This window comes from Arvicanthis niloticus, chromosome 6 (assembly GCF_011762505.2).
Source record: "Arvicanthis niloticus isolate mArvNil1 chromosome 6, mArvNil1.pat.X, whole genome shotgun sequence".
NCBI lineage: Eukaryota > Metazoa > Chordata > Mammalia > Rodentia > Muridae > Arvicanthis > Arvicanthis niloticus.
The window spans coordinates 3,370,111-3,391,727 of NC_047663.1; the positions used below are offsets into that span (position 1 = coordinate 3,370,111).

Consider the following 21,617-nt stretch of genomic DNA (forward strand, 5'->3'; position numbering starts at 1 on the left):
TTCTTGGGGACTTTCAGATTTGGGCCTCATGATAGGCAGAGACCAGCCGCTGCACACTGAGTCCTCTCTTGCCTCCAGAAGACGACCCCCTCCACCTCAACACTCTAAGGAGTAAATGCCGAGAGAGCTGCCGCTAAGCAACAGCCGAAGCCACGGTGTTGCAAAGTGGAGGTGCGTGGAGTCAACGTGTGTGTGCTACATCAAACGGTCTGAAGACTTTTCCTGGATTCCTGGGAAAACACAAGCCCTGGCAGGCTTTGGGGGTTCGCTTCTGCACCTGGCCTTTCGCAAGTCACCTCAGCGTAGTCCTCACCAGGAATTCTGAGACGCAATAAAAGCAGGGACAGAGACCCGGATGGCTCCTTGCCCTCCCCCTCCCTCGACCCACTCTTTTGAGCTTTTTCTGTCTCTGTGGACGCTCAGCCAAGGGATTGCGCAAGCTTCCTGCTCCATGTCCTTCAGGAGCCCTGAGCTGGGGCCCCGGACGCACCGCAGGCAAGGCACACCCTTACCCCTCCCACTTAGAATGGCATGTTCCCTGTCAGGTCTACCCACTGCGACCCTACGGATCTCGCAGGCCCACCGGTGGCGCCCTCGGAAGGCCACGTCTGGCGCAGCAGCTCCCCCAGCCGGACGCTGGAGCTGAATACCCCTGAACGTGCGGGGCTGGCCGGCTCCGAGGTGCTAAACTTCGCACTCCAGGGCTCCAAAGGCCGTGTCAGCAGGGCTTGGCTGTCAGAGATCAGGGGACAGGAATTCAGGAAGAGTATGTGGCTCCCTGGCCATTCCATTTCCTCTCCCCTTCTCTCAGCCCATTCATCCACCACCCCTCGGCCTCAACCTTTACTTGGTCTTCCCCACTCTTTCATTTGAGGCCCTTCTATGAACCCCACGAAGTCCCCTTGAACCTCCAATCAGACTCATACACCCCCATATTCATATTCTCTCTCTCTCTCTCTCTCTCTCTCTCTCTCTCTCTCTCTCTCTCTCTCTCTCTCTCTCTCTCTCTCTCTCTCTCTCTCTCTCTCTCTCTCTCTCTCTCCCAGTGTTTCAGACTCTGGAGACTTGCTAGAAACTGCCCCTTCCCCGCGAATGAGTGAGCCAAGTGTAAATTAGAAGCCGTTTAGAATCTTGGGTGTGATCGGATTCAGAGCCCCCTTCTGCTAAGGTTCTTGAGTGCTAATGCCCCGTGGCCAGCTGCTCCTTTGTCCCCGTCTTCGCCTTTCCGTGCTCCTCGACTTGTCCAAGTCCAAGTCTTCTGGTTCTTTCTCTCCCCACCTCGCGGCCTAAATGCCGGGAGCTTGGCGGGGGCGGGGCGGTAGGCACCGAGGGTGGGGGCCTGAACTGCCCCCGCCTCCATTCCGCCCCCTGCCGGAGTGTCCCCTGTGCTTCCAGAGCCCTGCTGGACAGATGTAGTTGGGAGCAACTGTAAAGTGCAGCGGGTGCTTCCGTGGCCCCCAGCAGGGATCCCCGGGCCGTGCACAAGCAGAAACAGCGGCCGAGGGTGGGGTCAGGAGAGTCCTAAGTGTCCGGCTGCGGATCAGAGTGTGCCCCGTCGAGGTGCCCACCTTGGCCGCTTAGGCAGACACACCTCTATTCCGCGGCCCCAGCACACTTTCCCGGCTCCCAGATCCCTCCCCTGCACCTCCCTGCGCCCTCCTCCTCCCCAGCCTCCTCCCGCGCCCTCCTCCTCTCCTGCCACCCAGACCGGGGGCCTCCGGTAGGCCGGGCTGCGCCAATCCGAGGCGCGTCCCGCCCCCTGACGCCGAGCTGGGCCCTGCGAGGCCCCGCCCGCTGACGTCCGGGATTTGCATGAGTTCTCGTGCCGCGGCGGCCCGGGCTCAGTTGTCTGTGCGAGCGCGAGCAGAGAGCCGGCGGGTGCAGGCAGCGGCGGCGGCCAGGCTGTTGAGGGGCGAGTGGCGGCGGCGGGGGCCGGGCGCGTGGTGAGGTCCACGCGCAGAACCGCATCGGGGCGCCGGCGGGAACCAGCTGTGTCTGCAGCCGCGCCGGCCGCTTGCGCCCCTGCGCGCTCCGGTTCAGCCATGGAGCTGCCAGCTGTTGGCGAGCACGTCTTCGCGGTGGAGAGCATCGAGAAGAAGCGGATCCGCAAGGTAGGGGTGGCGCGCGGGTGGCGGCGCCGAGGCGCGGGAGCGGCGGCGGGAGCAGCGAGCAAGAGGCGCGGAGGGGGTGGGGAGGCTGCGGGCCGGAGCCGGGGATCCCGCGGAAGCTGATGGAGTGCTGTCTCTTCCCCCCTACAGGGCAGAGTGGAGTATCTGGTGAAATGGAGAGGCTGGTCCCCCAAGTAAGTGGCGGCGGGGGCCGGGTGCCTCGGCACCAGGCGCCCTGGCCGGCGGACCCGTGGAGCTGGTGGGGTGGTGGGGGAGCGGACGGGAGGCGGGGTGGAGGTGGGGTGGAGAGAGGAGGGGGTGGGGAAGTCGGTGGCAGGCACTGGGAAGCGGAGCAGCCGAGCCCGAGCCGGGCGCCCTGTGTTGTGCTCCGCTCTCCGGGAAATGCCATCACTAATTTATGCGTTAAAAGGAGCCGGAGGAGCTGGAGAGACGCGGGGCCGAGCCCGGGAGGCCGGCGGAGGGAGGGAGGGCGCAGGCACTGACTGATGTGCAGCAGAAAATGGCTCCTTTCCCCTTTCCCTCCACCGAACGGCTCCATATTGCAAAACCAAAAAAAAAAAAAATTTTTTTTTAAAGCGACGAAAATGAAATTGTGTGCGTCCTCCCTCCTGGTGGTGCAGGGTAGGGAAGAAAAAAGACAGAAAATGTTGGGAACTGTCACTACAGCTCTTTCGATGGGGAATTTTTTCTTTAATTTGAAATGCGAAGGCACCGGATGGAGACAGGCGCAGACACACACACACATACACACACACACACTCACTCGGAGAGGGAGAGAGAGAGGCATATTTTTGTACTGCTGAGTATTTGGGGTTTGCTTGCCAGTGACAGCGGTCTCCTGGGCCTTGAGGGGGTGGAGGGGGCGCTGAGCTGTGAGTTATCGGATTAGGGGTCCAGTGCAGACCAGCTGAAACCCTACTGGAGACTTGGGCTGGGGATAGGAGGGGGACTACGACTTTGCTTTGGGGCTGCTTTGCACGAAGGATTTCTGGAGAGGAAAGTGGCCTTGGAACACGTCACACTAACATGTTTAAAATTCTTGACGACTGCAAAATAAACTGCTAGTTTCGTTTTCTTCACCCCTCTTCCCTCCTGCCCTTGTGTGTTTATTTTAACTTGGGGGGGGGGTTAATCAAGGACCGTGTTAGGCTTAAGAAACCTACTGTCTACCCTCCATATCCACAGCTTTTGATTCAGGAAGCCACATAGGGCCTTATGTCATTCCCCAACCTGGCCTTTTTTTTTTTTTACACTCTGCCCCCCCCCTCCTTTTTCACTTGCAAGATATAACACGTGGGAACCAGAGGAGAACATCTTGGATCCCCGTCTGCTGATCGCCTTCCAGAACAGGTGAGCATCCCCTAGCAGCCTGCTGCCCTGGCCATAGGTGGGAATCGGAAAGTGGTTGACTGCTTGCAGCACTAGGAAAGGGGGAAGGGGTGGGAGGGGGAGACAGGAGCCCCACCCCCAACAAACCCGGATGGGCAAGGCTGCGGCCTGGGCTTCTCTAACCAATGTCCTTGGCGGTTGCTGCAGCTTGCGAGTGGGGGCAGGGTAGGGCTGGGGAAGGTAGGCTTGCGTTTTTGAGAAACTGCTGGAAGAGTGCGTTGGGGATGACCCTGGATCTGCCTAGGAATTCTGTACCTGAATCCCCGTGGCCCCCTCCCTTGGCAACCTTGGAGCCCCACCCCCAGACCTAGGTGTTGCTTTCTGCAGCCACTGCTGGCTTGGCACGGGCACCTCGCGGGGCAGCTCTGAAGGAGCTGGCATTGTGAAACCGCCCCGAACGTCATGGAACTGAACTTAACCTTTTGGCAGCCGGATAAAAGTTGACAAGGCCTTATGCCCCCAACCCCGCGGGGGTTGGGGTTGGGGTGGCAGTGAATAGATGCTGTCCTGAGCCTGAGCACCTCACAACCCTGGCTGCTGTATTTTGTGGGGTAAATTGCTCTACCAGATCAGGGGGAAGGTTGGCCCGAGGGCATGAGTGAGCGCTGCCTGGTGGTTGGGGGGTGCCCATCCTCCTGCAAACAGATGCTTGCCACGCTGCAGCTGCTGCAGCTGGATTCACCACTGGTAGCTGTGGTTCGCCGTTTCGTAGAGGGTAGAGGGGGAAGGGCGTGGAGGAGGGGGAGGAGTCCTCAGAGCCGCACCACCCCCAGCCTTCCATCCCTCTTTTATTTTGAAGTATTTCCTGTGGAGCATTGCCACTAAAACTGTAAACTCTAGACCCTGAGAGCTAAAGTTGCTTTCTTGAGACACCGGAGGTCTAGGACAGGGAACTCACACCGACTTCACCTGGGACTTCGCCACAGTGTAACCATGTCAGCGGCTGATGCCATGTTGCATAATGGGTCCCCGAAGAATTATAATCCAGGCTGTTGCAATGCCATGCAACTTTGGAATCAGACCCCAACCCGGCCCCAGGGCATGACAGAACTCCCCCCGGGTTGGCTCAGGGGCTTTGGGGTTGGGGTGGCGGCTCGGGTAGCTGGAGACTGGGTCTCTGATCCAGAATTTGACAACTTCTGGAGGCTGGCTCATGGAGGGCTGGGCAGGGCCTGGGACAATTGGTCACTCTTTGGGTGGCCAGAGCAAGCGAAGTTTGCTGGTGGTTACCAAGGCTCCCCCACCCTTGAACTATATTAATTTGGAAATCTGGGTAGAAAGGATCTCGCGCCTCTGAGGAGGCGGGGCTTCAGCCAGCCACCCCACCCACTGGCGGGGGATGGGAGTGGGGTAGTGCCACTTCTGGTTCACCAGGTGGCTGAGAACCTGGCTAGACCCTTGCTAGCCTCAGAGGCAGTCCCCATCCCCAACCTCTAATTGGCTTATTTGCTGCTATGTAAACAAGGGCTCAGTCCCTCCTCTTGATGCCTGGCCGTTTAAGAAAAGGAGTCCTCCCTTTCAACTTCACTCTCTTTATCTGAATCTTAATGAGGTAGTTAGCATCCACGCTTCTGATCAGGAAGGGTCCTGAGGTCAGCACGCACCTCCTGTTCCCTGAATTCCTAAACCCAGTGCACTGTCTGCAGAGCCACAGGCCCAAAGCCGTGCCCAGTGCTGTCTAGTCAGCTCTGAGCACCAATACAGTGTTGCAGCAGGTGGGGGAAGGGAGGGAGGAGAAAGTTTACATCTGAGTGTCGACCCCTTTCTCAGAAGCGAGAGTGTTTCTGAGGACATTAAGACAGGTGCCCAGTAGATATAGACCATCTCTGGCTCCAGCTGATTCCTTCCTTTCTGTAGCAAAAGGAAGGAGGGTCGGAGAACAGGGTGCTGCTGACCTAAAGGAAAACTGAGAACACTAACCTTGCGGCTCTGTTCCCTCCCCCAGGGAAAGACAAGAGCAGCTGATGGGATATCGCAAGAGGGGACCCAAGCCCAAACCGCTGGTGGTGCAGGTGAATACTCTGAGCTGGTCCGGGGATCCCAGCATAAGCCCTTCCCTAAACATTGCTTCCCACATTACTTATAGTTCCCGGGGGAGCACCCCAATTGCACTAGAACTTCTGGCTCCACCCCCTATGATGCAACGTCCACCCGTGGGAGCTGGAGCATTACCGATGTTCCCGGCCTGACATACGGCCAACCTTTACCCTTTTCTCTCCTCCTTAGGTGCCCACCTTTGCCCGCCGCTCCAATGTCCTGACTGGGCTTCAAGACTCCTCCGCCGACAACCGTGCCAAGCTGGAGTTGGGCACACAGGGCAAGGGCCAGGGGCACCAGTATGAGCTCAACAGCAAGAAGCACCATCAGTACCAGCCACACAGCAAAGAGAGGTCCGGTAAGCCGCCCCCACCAGGGAAGAGCGGCAAGTATTACTATCAGCTAAATAGCAAAAAGCACCACCCCTACCAGCCAGACCCCAAAATGTACGACCTGCAGTACCAGGGCGGCCACAAGGAGGCACCCAGCCCCACCTGCCCAGACCTGGGCGCCAAGAGCCACCCTCCTGACAAGTGGGCCCACGGAGCTGCAGCCAAAGGCTACCTCGGGGCAGTGAAGCCCTTGGGGGGAGGAGCAGGAGCTCCAGGAAAAGGCTCGGAAAAGGGCCCCCCCAATGGCATGACACCAGCCCCTAAGGAGGCCGTGACCGGTAATGGCATTGGGGGCAAGATGAAAATCGTCAAGAACAAGAACAAGAATGGGCGCATCGTGATCGTGATGAGCAAGTACATGGAGAACGGCATGCAGGCAGTGAAGATCAAGTCGGGCGAGGCAGCCGAGAGCGAGTCGCGCTCCCCCAGCCACAAGAAACGTGCTGCTGAGGAGCGCCATCCCCAGGCCGACAGGACTTTTAAAAAGGCGGCAGGTGCTTCTGAGGAGAAGAAAGCCGAAATGCCCTGCAAACGCAGGGAGGAGGAGGCTCTCGTGTCGGGTGACCCTCAGCCCCAGGACCTAGGGTCTCGAAAGCTCTCCCCGACCAAGGAGGCCTTTGGTGAGCAGCCGCTGCAGCTCACCACCAAGCCAGACCTGCTGGCCTGGGACCCAGCCAGGAGCTCACACCCACCCGCCCACCACCACCATCACCACCACCATCACCACCACCACCATACGGTGGGCCTGAACCTCTCCCATGCGCGCAAGCGCTGCCTCTCCGAGACCCATGGCGAGCGTGAGCGTGAGCCCTGCAAGAAGCGGTTGACCGCCCGCAGCATCAGCACGCCGACCTGCCTGGGGGGCAGCCCGGTCTCTGAGCACCCTGCCAACGTGTCCCCTACCGCAGCGTCTCTGCCGCAGCCCGAGGTCATCCTTTTGGACTCAGACCTGGATGAGCCCATAGACTTGCGCTGTGTCAAGATGCGCAGCGATGCCGGGGAACCGCCCAGCACCCTCCAGGTGAAGCCCGAGGCTCCGGCGGTGGCAGCAGTGGTGGCGCCGGCCACTGCAGCGGAGAAGCCTCCGGCTGAGGCCCAGGAGGAGCCAGCGGAGCCCCTGAGTGAATTCAAGCCCTTCTTTGGGAATATAATTATCACTGACGTCACGGCGAACTGCCTCACTGTCACTTTCAAGGAATACGTGACGGTGTAGTGGGAAGGAGTCGTGCCCACTGGGCCTCAGCACCTGCAATCTCGCAGAGGTTCCCAAGGAGAAGACGCTCCAGTCGCGGTTGCCAGGCCCCTGCTCACTCCCTGGGATCCCGATTGAGTTGTCCATCTCTCACTGTCTCCTTCCACGTGGTGCCTGCGGTCTCGCCGCCACCTCCCCTTCCCTATAGGAGACCCGAGCCCTCCCTGTGGACCACCAGAACTGACCCCGCAGCCCCGAGGCGGTCTCAGAGCTATAGTATTATATTTTAACCGTGCTAACTGTCAAGTGCTGACTCTACTCCGGTTTGTACGTGGTGTTATTCTTGAAATGTATTGTTTGAGCTCAGAAGGCCCGACTACCCCCCTTCGGGCTGATATATATATATATATATTTATTTGTAGGTATTTATATATTGAAATATAAAAACCTAGATTTATGGAGTTTCCTCTAGATCATGTTATATTCTATATCAGACAGACTATTTTGAGTTGGCCTTTTCTTTCCCCTTCATTCAGTATTTTGATTTTATTTCCCCTTCTCCAGGAACTGCGACACCAGTAACCTTGGTATATATTTTTTGATACTGTACACATGGGTGTGTTGTTTCTATGTGCAAAAAAAAAAGTTTGTTAAAAGGCTAAAGAGCTCTCTAGAACCTGCTGCTATAGAAATGTCTGAACTATAAGCTTCCAATTATTACCTGCTTGAATGTAAATATTAAATGGAGATGTTGAAGGTGCAATCCTGTGTCTGAGATTAGCTCCAGGGGGATATCAGAAATTGGGGGAAGGAGGATGGACCCTCTCTCACCCCACTTCTGCCTAGGTCACATGGATAAAAACTGTCTCTCTAAAGCTAAGTCTTTGCACAAGTCAAGCCCGTGAGGTCTGGTGTCTCCAAAGCGGCTCCTTCATTGGAAGGCGACTCGTTGTGGGAAAAGAGAGGTGCTGGCCTGGAAGGGTGGAGTGGGGAGAACGTACCAGAATCACCTAGTCCCCAGAGATTTCTGGCTGTCGATGCCTGATGCCCACGTAGCTGGCACACCCAATAGCTTCTGGATTGTGGAGGGGCGAGCATTGGGTGCGCTGCACACCCGTTTCTGGATCCTGACTCTCAGGGTGGTGGCCCCTTGCCCCACCCCGCAAGCCAGGCCCTAGAAAGTTCCTCAGTTCTGCTTGCTGTGGACCATATACAAGTGGGTAGACCCCAACTCTTTGGGGCTGTACCGCGCTAACACTGTCGGCCCCGCCCCTCCAAGGAAGCAGAGGAAGGCCTTTCTCTGCCAGGCTCTCTCCCCGGAAACCACCGGGCCAAAGGCCGGGGCTGGAGTAAGTGAACTGCTGTGTGCCTTCTGCTGGATGGTTTGGGAGGGGGCCACAGGGCGCTGAGTCTGGCCTGCCACTCTCTCTTCCTTAGCTGTGTGAGTTGGCACTGGTTGTCCATCCCCTTGGTGACACTAGGCCGAGGTGTTAGATGTGGTTGGAGAAGGGAAGAAAGGGGTTAATGGCCCCTAGGCTAGGGGTGCGGCTCGGCGGGCCAGGAAGCTACTAGCAGCAGCTAGCTTTCTGCAGACACAGCGATCTTCCTCCTGGTTCGGTGGCTAAACAGGCCCTGGGGCCTCCGGCCTGGGGAATCTGGTGAGCTTCAAGATTCTCCCAACTTGCAAAGCCTCAGTTCGGGACTGAGGGCCGAACCTATAGTGGCACCAGGACAGAAGATGACAGCGTGGTTCAGAGTGTGTTTGTGTTTGTGTATGTGTGTGTGTGTGGGGGGGTGCTGAGGCAGTTCGAAGGGCAGAGTTGGAAAGGCTGGGGAAGAGATGGAGAGGAAGGCCTAGAGGGCGGGAGGCTGGATGCACGGAGTGGCCAGTGTTGGCTGCAGGCCATCAGCGGCTGGGGCTGGGGGAGGGGCGCAGGGCAGGGGAGGGGAGGAGGGAAGGGAACCGCTTTTTTAAAAAAGCCTTTGGGAGTTTGTAGCCCCGGCTTTTGTGAATTGTCCCTCCCACTACCCCATCCCCGGGAGCCCCCTTCAGAGTGAGTTAAACACCCCTCCCCCTCTGTGTAATGAACGCCCTTTGCCACCCTGTGAGTGGAGGAGGCTGATCTTGCTTCTGGCAACCAGCCTGCTCAGCGCTAGAATTGGGCCTGTCCTTCACTGGCTGGTGCACAAAGGCCCGTGCCAGGCAGGAACCTCAGCCCTTGCTTTTCCAGTTCGTGAGAACTGAAAACTCCCCAATGCTGCTGATCAGACCCAGAGGTGGAGCCTTGATAGTAAGGCTGGCCCAGGAGGTGGCCCCTATTCTGCCAAGCCTGGGGAGAGGACCAAAGAGGCAGAAGATGGCTCTCCTAGCTGACTACCAGTTCACTACTCTTCCTGGAAAAGCCCGATCTACAGGTGCCATGACTCCTTGAAAGCTAGGTGTGAGTGCAGGGTCAGTGGGGGTGATCTGGGCAGAGCTGGAGCCCCAGTCAGAAGGTAGACAGAGGGGTAGGATCTAAGGCTGCAGATAAGATGCCCAGCCTGGTTGTCAAGACCCCCATTTGTCCCCATAGGGACAAAGACTTGTCATGTACTGCATTCCTTCCATGTCTCATGTGCCATCTGAGAATCTTGGCCTATTTAACCCCCAGAAGGACAGCTCTCTGTGACACAGGTTTGAGGTCCTGTTAGGTGTTCCCAAGTTCTTGCCTTGATTCTGGAACCAAACTGGCAGATCCCAATCCTGCAGAGAGGCTCTGTCCTCTCAGCCCTTGGTGCTGGTCTCAGAGGACAAGTCTAAGGGGTAGAAACAGACTTCGTCCACCAAGGGGCATTGGGGCAGAAAGGGTTCAGAAGGCCCAGCTCTCCTGGTGTGGGTGGTTTCTGACCAGCACTTTACAAGCAGCTGGTCACAAACTCTTTTTTTGAAGGAGAGAGTTTCAGACTCAAGGGTGAAAGGGAAGGCTTTGCATTCTATACACACCCAAACCATCCAGATGTCTTCTTCCCCCTCCTCCATCAAAATGAACCAAGAATTGTTCTTATGAGGTTAAGATACAGAGGCAAGAGCTAACAGTGCAAAGGCCCGGGTTATTTGTGAAGCCTCCTGTCTGAAGCCATCTTGACTGCATCTCTGGTCCACCAGTAGCCTGTCTTGACTGTCTCAGCTTCACTTCCAGAAGAGCCAGGTTTATCCTGCAGCCTTTACTTACTCCATCCTTGGACACTACTAGTTGGGGACATTTGTTGAGGATGTCCCACAGATCCAGCATGGTTTGGGTCCAGAGTTGTCAGGCCAAGCAAATAAGAATCTAGGGTTCTTAGTTCAATTTAAATAGCATATGCATGTAAATCAATAGCATATGCATGTAAATCAATCATCAATATATGCATGTAAGCCAATCAATAGCATATGCATGTAAATGCTTGTAAATAAATAAATATTTTAAAGGTTGATTTCTTTTATGTGTATGGGTGTTTTGCCTGCATGCATATATGCATGCGACCTTTGTGTCTGGTGCCTGCAGAGGTCAGAAGAGGACATCAGAATTGAATTTATAGATGGTTGCAAGCTGCCATGTGGGTGCTGGGATCCAAACCTGGCCCTCTAAAAGAGCAGTTGGTACTTACAAGTGCAATAATACATACATTTCATATGTATATTTGTATTGTATATGTATGTATATATGTATACACGGCAGAGGGTAAGGATGATGCTGAAATTCGTTCCTCCCCCTTCTACCTCATGAAAGCTGAGATCACAGGCATGCCCCATCATGGCTGGTTTTAGGCAGTGCTGGGAACCAAGCCTGGGGCTTCTTGCACGCTAGACTATGCTCCACATCCTCAGCCCTATATGAACCACATTGATCATGAACATATGTCCCAGGAAACATTCGAGACATACTTCCAAAGCAAAGACAAATTTTGCACTATTTTAAGTGAAAATGGAATTTAGCTGAGTACTCTAGATTTGTTCTGGAAACTATTTCTGTCCCGAACAGTCACCCTGTTCATCCCTACAGAGACAGCTCAGTAAAGAAGCACTGAGGCCTGTAAACCACCAGCCCTGTAAAGGTAGTTACAGCAATGACTTCGAGTCAAGTGGCACGGAAAGGTTGCTGGGTGACATGGGGCCCTTGCCTGTGCTTGGGCTGAGGGTGAGTGAAAATTCTCTGAGCTTGTGACACTGTGAGATAGATAGATAGATAGATAGATAGATAGATAGATAGATAGATAGATAGATAGATAAATAAATAAATAAATAAAATGGGGGGGGGAGGGAGGCCAGCTATGACCCTTAGCTTTTGTCAGCAAACATCTAGGACATTCAGGAAAACAGAAAAGATCTAGTCGGTGTGCCTCCTGCCTTTACCCAAAACTCTTCACCTTCTGGTCATCTTGAAGGCAGAGCCATTGAGGGAGTGGATAAACTACACCAGGAGGCAGCCTTGAATATTTTGGAATACCCCTACCTTAAATAAACACTCAGATCACTTTTTGCCAGGGGAACAATTAAACAACCCGTGTCAAGTGCAAAGTGTCTCCACAGCCTCTGGCCCGAAGCACTGGCTCGACTAAGTGACAGATGAATAGAGATGTCCGCCTCTATACCACTGTTGTCGGAGGCGATCTCTCCTCTAAGCCAAATCCCTCAGCTCCGTCCTCAGTCCCTTCAGCGTGGAATGCTGATGTCCAGGGAATCTCGGTTCTCTGGATGCCTGGGTGGGATGCTGGGCTGCAGAGTCAGGATGAGGCCTCATAGCTAATGTGTCCTAGAACAAAACCGAAATCCCGAGTGTTTCGAAGCAAGTGGCTTCTGTGATCCTATGACAGTGCTTGCTGTGTGTCTGAGGTGAAGACTCTAAAGAGGAAATTGTTACTGAAGACTGTTATTCTTGGATACAAGTGTCTACTTCCTGTGGCCCCTGGTTCAGAAGTCTACCACTCCTCCACCCACTGCTCTTGTTTTCCTTCACGGTAAGTGATAAGTTAATCTCCGTAGCTTCTAAGGAGATTATTGTGCCAGCTTCCCTCGTCTCCGTGAAGTGGGTCCTGTTGCTGCTTTGCAGTTGGTACTATGAGGGCTTGGTGGCTAACCTGTGCTAATTAAAGAGGTAGAGACGGTATGAGTTAGCAAGTTACACATCTGCCTTTCCAGAGTCCCATTCCCCATCTCCCAGAGTCTGCCAGCGGGTGCTTCAGAGGCAGGCACAGGTCCCATCGCCTTTCTGAAGTTGTAGATTTTCTTCAACATGGCGCCTGCCCAAGGAACACCCAAGATCTTCACCATTCACTGTCACCTGTCCACTCTGCCCAATACTCACCGTCAGCTGCATGTGCCAACCGATGTGTATCTCTGGGCCTTGAAGCTCTAGAGCAGGGGTTCTCAACCTTCCTAAAGCTGCGACCCTTTCATACAGTTCCTCATGTTTGTGGTGATCCCCGACCATAAGGTTATTTTTGTTGCTACTTCATAAGTGTGATTTTGCTACGGTTATGCATCGTAGTGTGAATATCTGCATTTTTCAATGGTCTTAGGTGACCCCTGTGAAAGGGGTCATTTGACCCCCAAGGGGGTTGAGACCCACAGGTTGAGAACCTTTGCCTCAGGGCACTGAGCTCTTGGAGAGTTGTCTGTGTCATTCCAGGCATGTTCTTTCTTTCTTTTTTTTCAAGCTTCTGCTACTGTTGCTGTCTTGTAACTTCTTTGAGATATGGCCTCAGGGAGCCCAGGTTAGCCTTGAACTCATTATATACCCAAAGTGACCTTAAACTTCTGTTGAGTTCTGGTCCTCCTGTCTCTACCGCTCAAATGTTGGGATTTCAGGCATGGGCAGTCACATGTGCCAGGGGTGGTAAGAGTTGGGGTTTTGTGTAAGCATTCTAACAATTGAGTATATCCCCAGCCCCTTGTATGTAGCTCTTTTAAAAATGTGCTCTCTCTCTCTCTCTCTCTCTCTCTCTCTCTCTCTCTCTCTCTCTGTGTGTGTGTGTGTGTGTGTGTACATGCACTTGAGTGCAAGTGTGTTTGCCAAGGCCAGAGACATCAGATTCCCCAGAGCTGGAGTTACAGACATTTGTGATCTACCCAAGTTGGGAGTTGGTAATCAAAGTCAGGTCCTGTGCAGGAGCAGTAGGAGTTCTTGACTGCTGAGCCGTCTCTCCAGCCCTTGTACTTAGATTCTGATACCTCAAGGACGTGTCTATGTGTGTCGAGTTCTGCGTGTGTGTGTATGTGTGTGTGTGTGCGTGTGCGTGTGTGTGTGTGTGCGCGCGCGTGTGTGTGTGTGTGTGTGTGTGTATGACAGGGCCGCAGCTTGCTAATCATTAATAGCATCCTAAGCCAAGGGTTGCCCAGGAGCCCTGGTTCAGGCCACTCCCTAAGGACACCAGGCCCATCGCTCCCCCAGCAGGAACTAAGCAGATGTGCTATGATCAGCTGCTCTGGATCCCACCACCCCCTGACTCCACCTGAGTGGTTTGTGAGGATTTCTTGAGGCTCCAGGTAATTCTGTAGTAATTGAATTTAAAGAAACAGACCCTAAGGATAATCCTGGAGAAAGATGCAAGAGGAACCGTGGTTTAATTTCTGCACAGCGGGGCAGCCATCTCATCCTTATGGATGTAGTTTGAACGTGTGACTCAGGATGCTGGACTCCCCGGCTCCTTCCCTGCACACATGCACACAGCCTTCTGCTCTCAGGCAGGTGTGCTGAGCTGTGTGCATAAAACATAAAACCCGCTCCACTGTAGCTGCAATTGTCTGCAAGCTTTCATATCTAGGATGGGGCAGGGAGCTGGCATGGATGAAGCATATTCTAGAACGATGAGGATGTATGCATGTCTGTGCACACCTGTGTGTGCATTTAGGGCTGGGGTAGGGGGACAGTACCACCACCTGTGGTAGCACAAACACCTCTCCCCTTGCAGCCCTAGTGAAATGCACCACACCTTGGAGCTTAAAGTCACGAACACCCCACACACACACCCACCCCCGGGGCCTTTCAACCTGCGCCAGGTGCCCTGTAAACCTCCCTGGATTTCCTTCCTTTCCTGTTTCATCTGAGAAATTCTTCGCTAATTCCATGGTGTCTGGTTTCTCATTGTTTCTCTCTGCTTCAGACAGCCTCTTGGGGGTGGGCTTTGGAGAGGTGTGTTTAATGCTCCGGTCCTTCCAAAAGGATACTTGTGTCTGTGCTTGCTTTGGCTGTCCTTGGAGACGCTGTTAGGATAGTGTGGGTCATCTTCTCTAAGGACAGAAGCAAATAGCCATCCACCCCATCAGAGAGTGTTCCAGCCAACTCAGTTCCCTATAGAGACTTCAACCTGAAGAACAGCCCTGGTGCACAGTTCCCTTGGAAAATAATGCTGAAGCAAAGGAAGGAAGGCTACAAATAATACTGTTCTCTCCGCTCCTTTAGGTGGTATGCTGCAGTTGGTTGAGGACAAAGGAAACTAACTGCAGCCTTTGGTGAGGAAGCCTAGGCTTCCTGAGTGTGCAGGGGACCATCTAGTCCTTCATGAGGCCTCTAGAGCTGGCATGGCTTTAAAAAAGAAGCCATGAAAAAGCTGGGGGCAGGGAGGGAAGACTTTAGGGAGCAGAGCCCCTCCTATGGACAGCATAGAAGCACCAAGCGTTTAGTGTGGATTGCTATTTCCTGCTTTGTTTATGCCGATCCGATCCGCAGAGCCGAAAGGGCAGAGGGAGGACCCTGCGGGGTGAGGGAGACTCTAGACCAGCTGTGTTCACCTCCGCCTTCCTGCCAGCTCCTCTCCTGGCACTGAAAATTATTTATGTTTGCAAATTGCTTTTGCTTCACGTGAGTTATTCCTTTGGCCTGCCAACAGGTCTGGGGATGAGAATTATCCAGCTTGAGAACCGGGAATCCAAGGGAGACGGATGAAGACTCAGCGAAGTGGAAGTTGAAAGCCTTGGGATTTGGTCTCTGCTCTGATGCTGCAGAGGCCATCGTGTCCCTTGGCCTGGGCCCTGGATTGCTCTGCTGCAGAACAAGAGACTGGGTGTTTGTGAGTTTTCCTGGCCTTTGTGTCACCCAGAAAGGCACAGCAGGGGGTCTCCTGGCCTTCTGGCTGTTCCCTGATAAACCCTTATTGCTGTGGAGCCTGAGGCTGCCCAGCCCTAGGCCAGCAGGAAGGACTAGCTAGGTGGCCAGGAATGCTTTTTCTCTGCCTCTTGCTCAGCACTGTCCTTGATGCCCTTGATGTCCCATTCCGTAGGTGAAAACAGACGTCTGCAGGGGAACAGGAAGGGTGGAAAGTCCCCGAGGCTGGTCCAGGAGACAATCACAAACAAACACAGGAATAATCATTGTATTCCCAAGCAGGCCAGAGCAAGAGCAGCTAGCTTGAGGAGGGTGGGTGAAGTCACCTGGGCTGCTGACGGGAAAAGGGCCAGACTGAGGGTGAAACTCAGAAAGCTGAGTCCATAGAACTTCTGCCTCAAGCCCCTCACTCTGCGGATGGGGAAACTGAGCCTCCCCCAAACCAGAGTCCACATCACCCAAGAGATCATTCTGTGTGTACAAGTGGTTCTCTGGGTCCCAGTGTAGAGCACGGTTCACTCCAACACTGACTGTATTGACAGGAGTGATCCTGCAGGACCCCAAGTCCAATGTCACGGTGGGAGTAAGTGGCCACGTGCACCTGGAGAGAGCACTGTGGTCTGGAGTCCCTTCTCTGGATTGAGGTTTGGGCCCTAACCTAGAGAGAAGACATGCAGGGCTGGGCCTCTTCTAATCTCCTGACCACCAAGTACGGGAGAAGACCAGGGCCTGTGCAGTTCCTTGATGTACAGAGAACCCTCCTGACCTCAGATTCTTAAGTTGGTTGGCTTTGGCAGAAATACCGTGTTTACTCAGCCCAGACTAAGTAACAGTATGACAGTGAGTGTCAGCCCTAGCCTAGAGGGGAGTTGGGGTTCTGTGTACCCTATGGCGAGATAGTATTTATAAGTGGGCAAATCACAGCTGAATTTGGGGAGAGGACCTTTCCCCCAAAGCTTGTGCTGGGGACAGGGTTCTAGCTTTTACAATTCCTGCCTCAGGCAGGTGTGACACCACTGAGGCCCTGTTTCAGGGAGCTTCTGTCCCCCTCCCCCTATACATCGAGGGAAAGGTACAAACAAGACTATACTTAGGGAGGAGGCCAGTGCTGCCAACCCAGTCTTGGGCTATGTGACTTTTGGCTTTTGATGGGGCATATTTTGTAGAGAAACTGGAAAGAGAGATAATGAAAGCAAATCAGAGAGAGGTGAGGAGGGAGTCTGGGGAGAAAAGTTAACCAAGAAGGGTCCAGAAAAAAAAAAGGGAGAAGGAAGATAAAAAGGAGGGAGAGGACCAGAAGGAGAGAAGAGGGACTGAGTGTTGGGGGAGAAGGGAGAGGGAGGGCTGATGGGATGGTTAAGTAGCTAAAGGCAGGCCAAGCCTGAAGACCTGAGGTTCATCTCCATGTCCAACTTGGTGGAAGGCTCCCACAAGTTGTTCTCATGGATGTGCGCGTGCGCACACACACACACACACACACACATACACACCATAAATAAAAGTATAATTTTAAATTGTTTCATACAAAGAGGTAGGGAGAGAATGAGTTGGGGGACCCAGGGCAAGAAATAGTGTGTGGTCCCAACAGACAGAGAGAGGTGGAAACAGGTGAAAGGAGAAACCAGACAGGCAGGCAGGCAGGCAGGAGACCCAAAGGCTGAAGCAAGATGGGGAGAAACTAAAGGATTCTAGTCAGCTGAATTAGAAGGGTTCAAGGGGCCTGTAGAGGCCAGCACCCTGAGCCTCCTGTGACAGACACAGAGACAGCATGTCACTGCAGTGAGCTCTCTGTCAGAAAGGAAGATCTTGCAAGAGGAAGGCCCTGCACAGTGGGAGAAGACAGAGAGCAAGGCCCTGCCCAGTGGAGGAAGCTGAGATCCTCACCATGCAGGGCTGCCTTTGGGAACAGGGGAAAGAGCTAACAGCAGCAGCAGCTCCTAAGGAAACTGCCATGTTTTAAAGATGAATTGGGCTAACTCCGGAGCACTGGGTAGATGCAAACTGCTAGGTGCTAATAGTTCTACCGTGGTCCCCTAGGAGAATGCCCTGAGCTTAGAAGCAACTAAGCAGGAAAGATTGAACAAGGACTCAACTGAAGAACAGATATGGTGCCACACACCTGTGATCTGAACCCGAAGTGGAGGCAGGAAGCCAAGATTCCTGGACTAGCCTGGGCTATATAGTAAGAACTTACCCCAAGTGAAGCGAAGGAACAGAATCAAGTCCCAATTACTTAGGGGTGTGTGTGTGTGGTGTGTGTGTGGTGTGGTATGTGTGTGTGTATAGTATGTGTATGAGTGTGGTGTGTGTGTGCTGTATGTATGTAATATGTGTATGTATGTTGTATGTGGTGTGTATGTGGTGTGTAGTGTGTGTATATGGTGTGGTGTGTGTGTGGTGTGAGGTGTGTGAATATGGTATGTGGTATGTGTATGTGGTGTGGTGTATATGTGTATGTATGTGGTGTGTAGTGTGTGTATATGGTGTGTGGTGTGTGTGTGGTTATATGTGTATGTATGTGGTATGTATGTGTGTGGTGTGTAGTGTGTGTATATGGTATGTGGTATGTGTGTGTGGTGTGGTGTATATGTGTATGTATGTGGTATGTGGTGTGTGCGTGGTGTGTAGTATGTGTATACAGTGTGTGGTGTGTGTATGTGTGGTATGTGTATATGGTATGGTGTGTGGTGTGTGGTCTATGTGTGTATGTATGTGGCATGTGGTGTGTGTGTGTGGTCTGTAGTGTGTATATATGGTGTGTGGTGTGTGTGTGTGGCGTGTGTGTGTGTGTGACCAAAACCACACACTGGAGCCAATGACATGTCTCAGAGAGCAGAGATACTTGCCATGTATGGTGACTTAAATGAGAATGACCTCTACAGGGTCATATTGTGAATGCTTAGGTCCCAGTAGGTGGAACTGTTTGGGAAGGTTTAGGAAATGTGACCTTGTTGGAGGTTTGGCACTGGGGGCAAGCTCTGAGATTTCAAAAGCCTACAACAGGCTCAGTATCTCTTTGCTGCTGCCTGTGGATCAGGTGGTAAAGCTCTCAGCTACTGCTCCAGGGCCTGCCTGTCTGTCTTCCATCACGAGGATAATGGACTAACCTCTGAAACTGTAAGCAAGCCCCTTCAATTAAATGCTTTCTGTTATAAGAGTTGCCTTGGTTGTGGTGTCTTTTCATAGCAGCAGAAGTAGCTAAGACAGCTTACCAGCTAAGACCCAAGTTCAATTCCTGGAACACATGTAAAGGTGGAAAGAGAGAATTGATTCTACAAAGTTGTCATTTGACCTCCACACACATGCATACATGCTGTGGCACATGTGTCTGTGCACGTGCACACACACACACACACACACACACACACACACACACACAAATAAAACCATAAAAGGAAAACAAAATACACACTGGGTGTAGCTCAGTGGTAGAACATTTGCCTAGCTAGCAAGCCTAAGGCCCTGAGGTGCCTCCCCAACACCTCAAAATCAAAACAGAAGTTGCAGGGTTGGGTTTTTTTTTTTTGTTTGTTTGTTTGTTTGTTTTGTTTTTCAAGACAAGGTTTCTCTGTGTAGCCCTGGCTGTCCTGGAACTCACTCTGTAGACCAGGCTGGCCTCGAACTCAGAAATCTGCCTGCATCTGCCTCTGCCTCCCAAGTGCTGGGATTAAAAGCATGTGCCACCATCACCATTAATTAGATTTCTGAGAAATTGTTATTATTTTTAACATTGTGTGTGTGTGTGTGTGTGTGTGTGTAAAAAGGCATATACCATGAAGTCAGAGGTGTCCAATCCCCCGGTGCTGGAAATGGAAGAAAATCTAGGTCCTCTGCCAAAACAACACAGGCTCTTAACCACTGAGGCATTCTCCAGCATTGGGTTGTGATTTTTAGGGAATCTCTGGGACGCGGGAAGAGCGCTGGCCTGGGAACATCACAGATTGAACTGAAGAAGTCATTAAGACATCTTTACTTAGCTAAGAACCCAGAATTCAGTGGGTGTCAGCCTGACGCTACTCAGCAGCTCCCAGGAACACACTCTCCTTCCCTTCACCCATGGTTTCAACACAAAGAAATGGGGGGTCCACAGGTGGGTCGAGGGCTTAGTCCTACACCACCACCCTGTCCTAGCTCCTCCCACCCAGCTGAGTCCAACATTCTTCTCTGTCCCAGGGAAGAGGCAGGATGTGCTAGAGCAAGGATCAGTGGGCCAGGTAAACCTGGTACTACCATCTCTGCTCTTGGCAGCTCTGCCCTGAGGCTGGTGACTCTGGTCCCAGGAGCTCCCTAAAACTGAGTCTGTTCTTGCCATCTAGTCTCCCAAATTTTACCTCTTGGGAGAAATTGCCCGCTCTCCTGGCCTAAAGTAGACTCTGTTGTGGTTGTTTTGTTGTTGTTGTTGTTAGCTTCTTTTTATTTCACTTGAAATGGAAGTCTTTGTCCTTGTTTCTGTTGCTATGATTAACATTGTGACCAAAAGCGGCTTGGACCAGAACGGGCTTATTTGTCTTACAGGTAGCAAGCACTCCATTACTAACAGAAGTCAAGGAACAAACTCAAGCAGGAACCTGAGGGCAGGAACTCAGAGGCCATGGAGAACTCTGCTTACTGGCTGGCTCCCCATGGCTTGCTTAGGCTGCTGTTTTATAAAACTCAGGACCACCTGTCCATGGGTGGTCCATGCACAGTGGACTGGGCCCCGCCCCCATCAATCTTTTTAGTAAAGGAAATGGCCCACTTACTGATGGGTCCATCTCATGGAAGATATTCCTCATTTGACTCTTCCCTTTTTGCAGAGGACAAACCCTGGCTCGTACAGCCCTTGTCTGATGTGGTCAGTTGCCTACTCCCCCAAGAATATAAACACCAAGAAAGCCAATCCCTGTAGGTTTCTTTTACCAGTCTCTTCTCGGAAAATAGAACTTCAGAGATGGACTATTTGCTGAGGAAAGGAATTGAGAGAGGAAAACGGAAGAGAAGTAAAAGAAAAGGAAGGGAAAATGGAAAAAACAGGGAAGAGAAGAGAAAGAAGAAGGGAGGGGAAGGGGAGAGGGAGGAGGCAATGCAGGGAAGGAGGGAGGAGGAGGGAGAGAGGGGGGAGAGGGAGAAAGGAAGGACAGAAGAGAGTCCTTAACTCTTTTACCAGACTCCTCACATACAGTGCACCCTGAACAGGTGTAAAGACCTTGACCCAGGATGGGCCCTAGCTAACATGTTCCTGCTTGCTGCTGGTGCCACCAGCATTAATGTGACCATTTGGTCAGGTTTTCTTTTTTCTTTTCATTTGGGAGAGGTATATTAGAAAGAGTACATTTATTTTGTTGTAATGAGGCCAAGTGTGAGTCCAGCTCCCAAAGACGACACAGGCCACTCTCTCGCTGGCCTCCTGTGATGGGGAAGAGGCAAGGACAATGGGAACAACCCCCAAAGGTTGCTGGGCCTCTGGGCACACTGGGCATGCTGGGCAGCCACAGCAGGAGGAAGGAAAGCTTGGCAGCCTCCGGTCGTCTGGGACACAGTGGCTTCTGGTTAGGCTTGTTCCTAGACACGTGGACTGTTTGGAAACACTGAACAAGACCTTCATCTAGGCCGGACCTTGGGGTCTCAAGGAAGAGCTGGCTCCTGCAAGAAGCTCAAGTTCTCAAATAGACTTGGGTCCTCCCCCAGGCCAGTGAGAACCAAGGATGACACTAAGCAAGGGAACTGCTCAGAACATGGAGGACGGAAGTCTTTGGGTACCACAGGCTTGTCCTTGACTGCAGCAGCCTCCCTCCTGTCAGGGTGGAAGATCTCAACACACACACACACACACACACACACACACACACACACACACACACACACACGTTTAACTCATCAGAGCTTGGCTCTCTGCAAGTAGGAGCCAAATTAACCCTAAAACACGGAAGGCTCTCCTCTAGTCTGCTCCTGTTGCTCTGTCTGCCCCCATCCAGTCAGTCGGGCAGAAGAGCACGCAGTCACCTCTCTTGTCCCAGCTGGGCTCTGTATAGGCATGCCATCTCTGTGTGGCCCACGCCATCCAGTGTGGTAGATGTGAGGTTGCTATGTTGAACGGACAGCTGACAAAGGAAGCCACACAGGACTTGGTTTCCCGAATTCTGTCCTCAAGATACGGATGGATCAGCTGACCTATGGATGTTGTTTTCTCCAGCGGCCTTCGCAGAATACCCTGGAGACTGTTGGGTAACAGTTTCCTCTGAGATTACAAACACATTCCACAGCAGGGCGGAGGTGATGCATGTACCCACGTATGCCTTCAGTCTCAGCACTCCTGAGGCAGAGGCAGGTGGATGTCAGTGAGTTTGAGCCATCCTGGTCTACAGGACAGCCAAGGCTACAAAGAGAAACTCTGTTTTGAAAATAGCAGAAAGCAAAAAGCAAAACAAACGAA

General features: G+C 52.9%; 1 protein-coding gene across 2 annotated transcripts; it reads left to right on the forward strand.

Moving 5' to 3' along the window:
* Positions 1–1,832: 1,832 nt before the first annotated feature.
* Positions 1,833–7,902, forward strand: Cbx4 (chromobox 4). Of its 2 annotated transcripts, XM_034506054.2 has the most exons (5): positions 1,833–2,111; positions 2,259–2,302; positions 3,414–3,479; positions 5,464–5,530; positions 5,745–7,902. In XM_034506054.2, exons 1-5 carry the CDS (start codon positions 2,043–2,045, stop codon positions 7,158–7,160), a joined length of 1,662 nt encoding a protein of 553 aa, XP_034361945.1. In that variant the 5' UTR covers positions 1,833–2,042; the 3' UTR covers positions 7,161–7,902. The 2 variants fall into 2 exon arrangements, with proteins under 2 accessions (XP_034361945.1, XP_076791487.1); XM_076935372.1 differs by lacking the exons at positions 1,833–2,111; positions 2,259–2,302; positions 3,414–3,479 and adding an exon at positions 3,567–5,070.
* Positions 7,903–21,617: the final 13,715 nt, after the last annotated feature.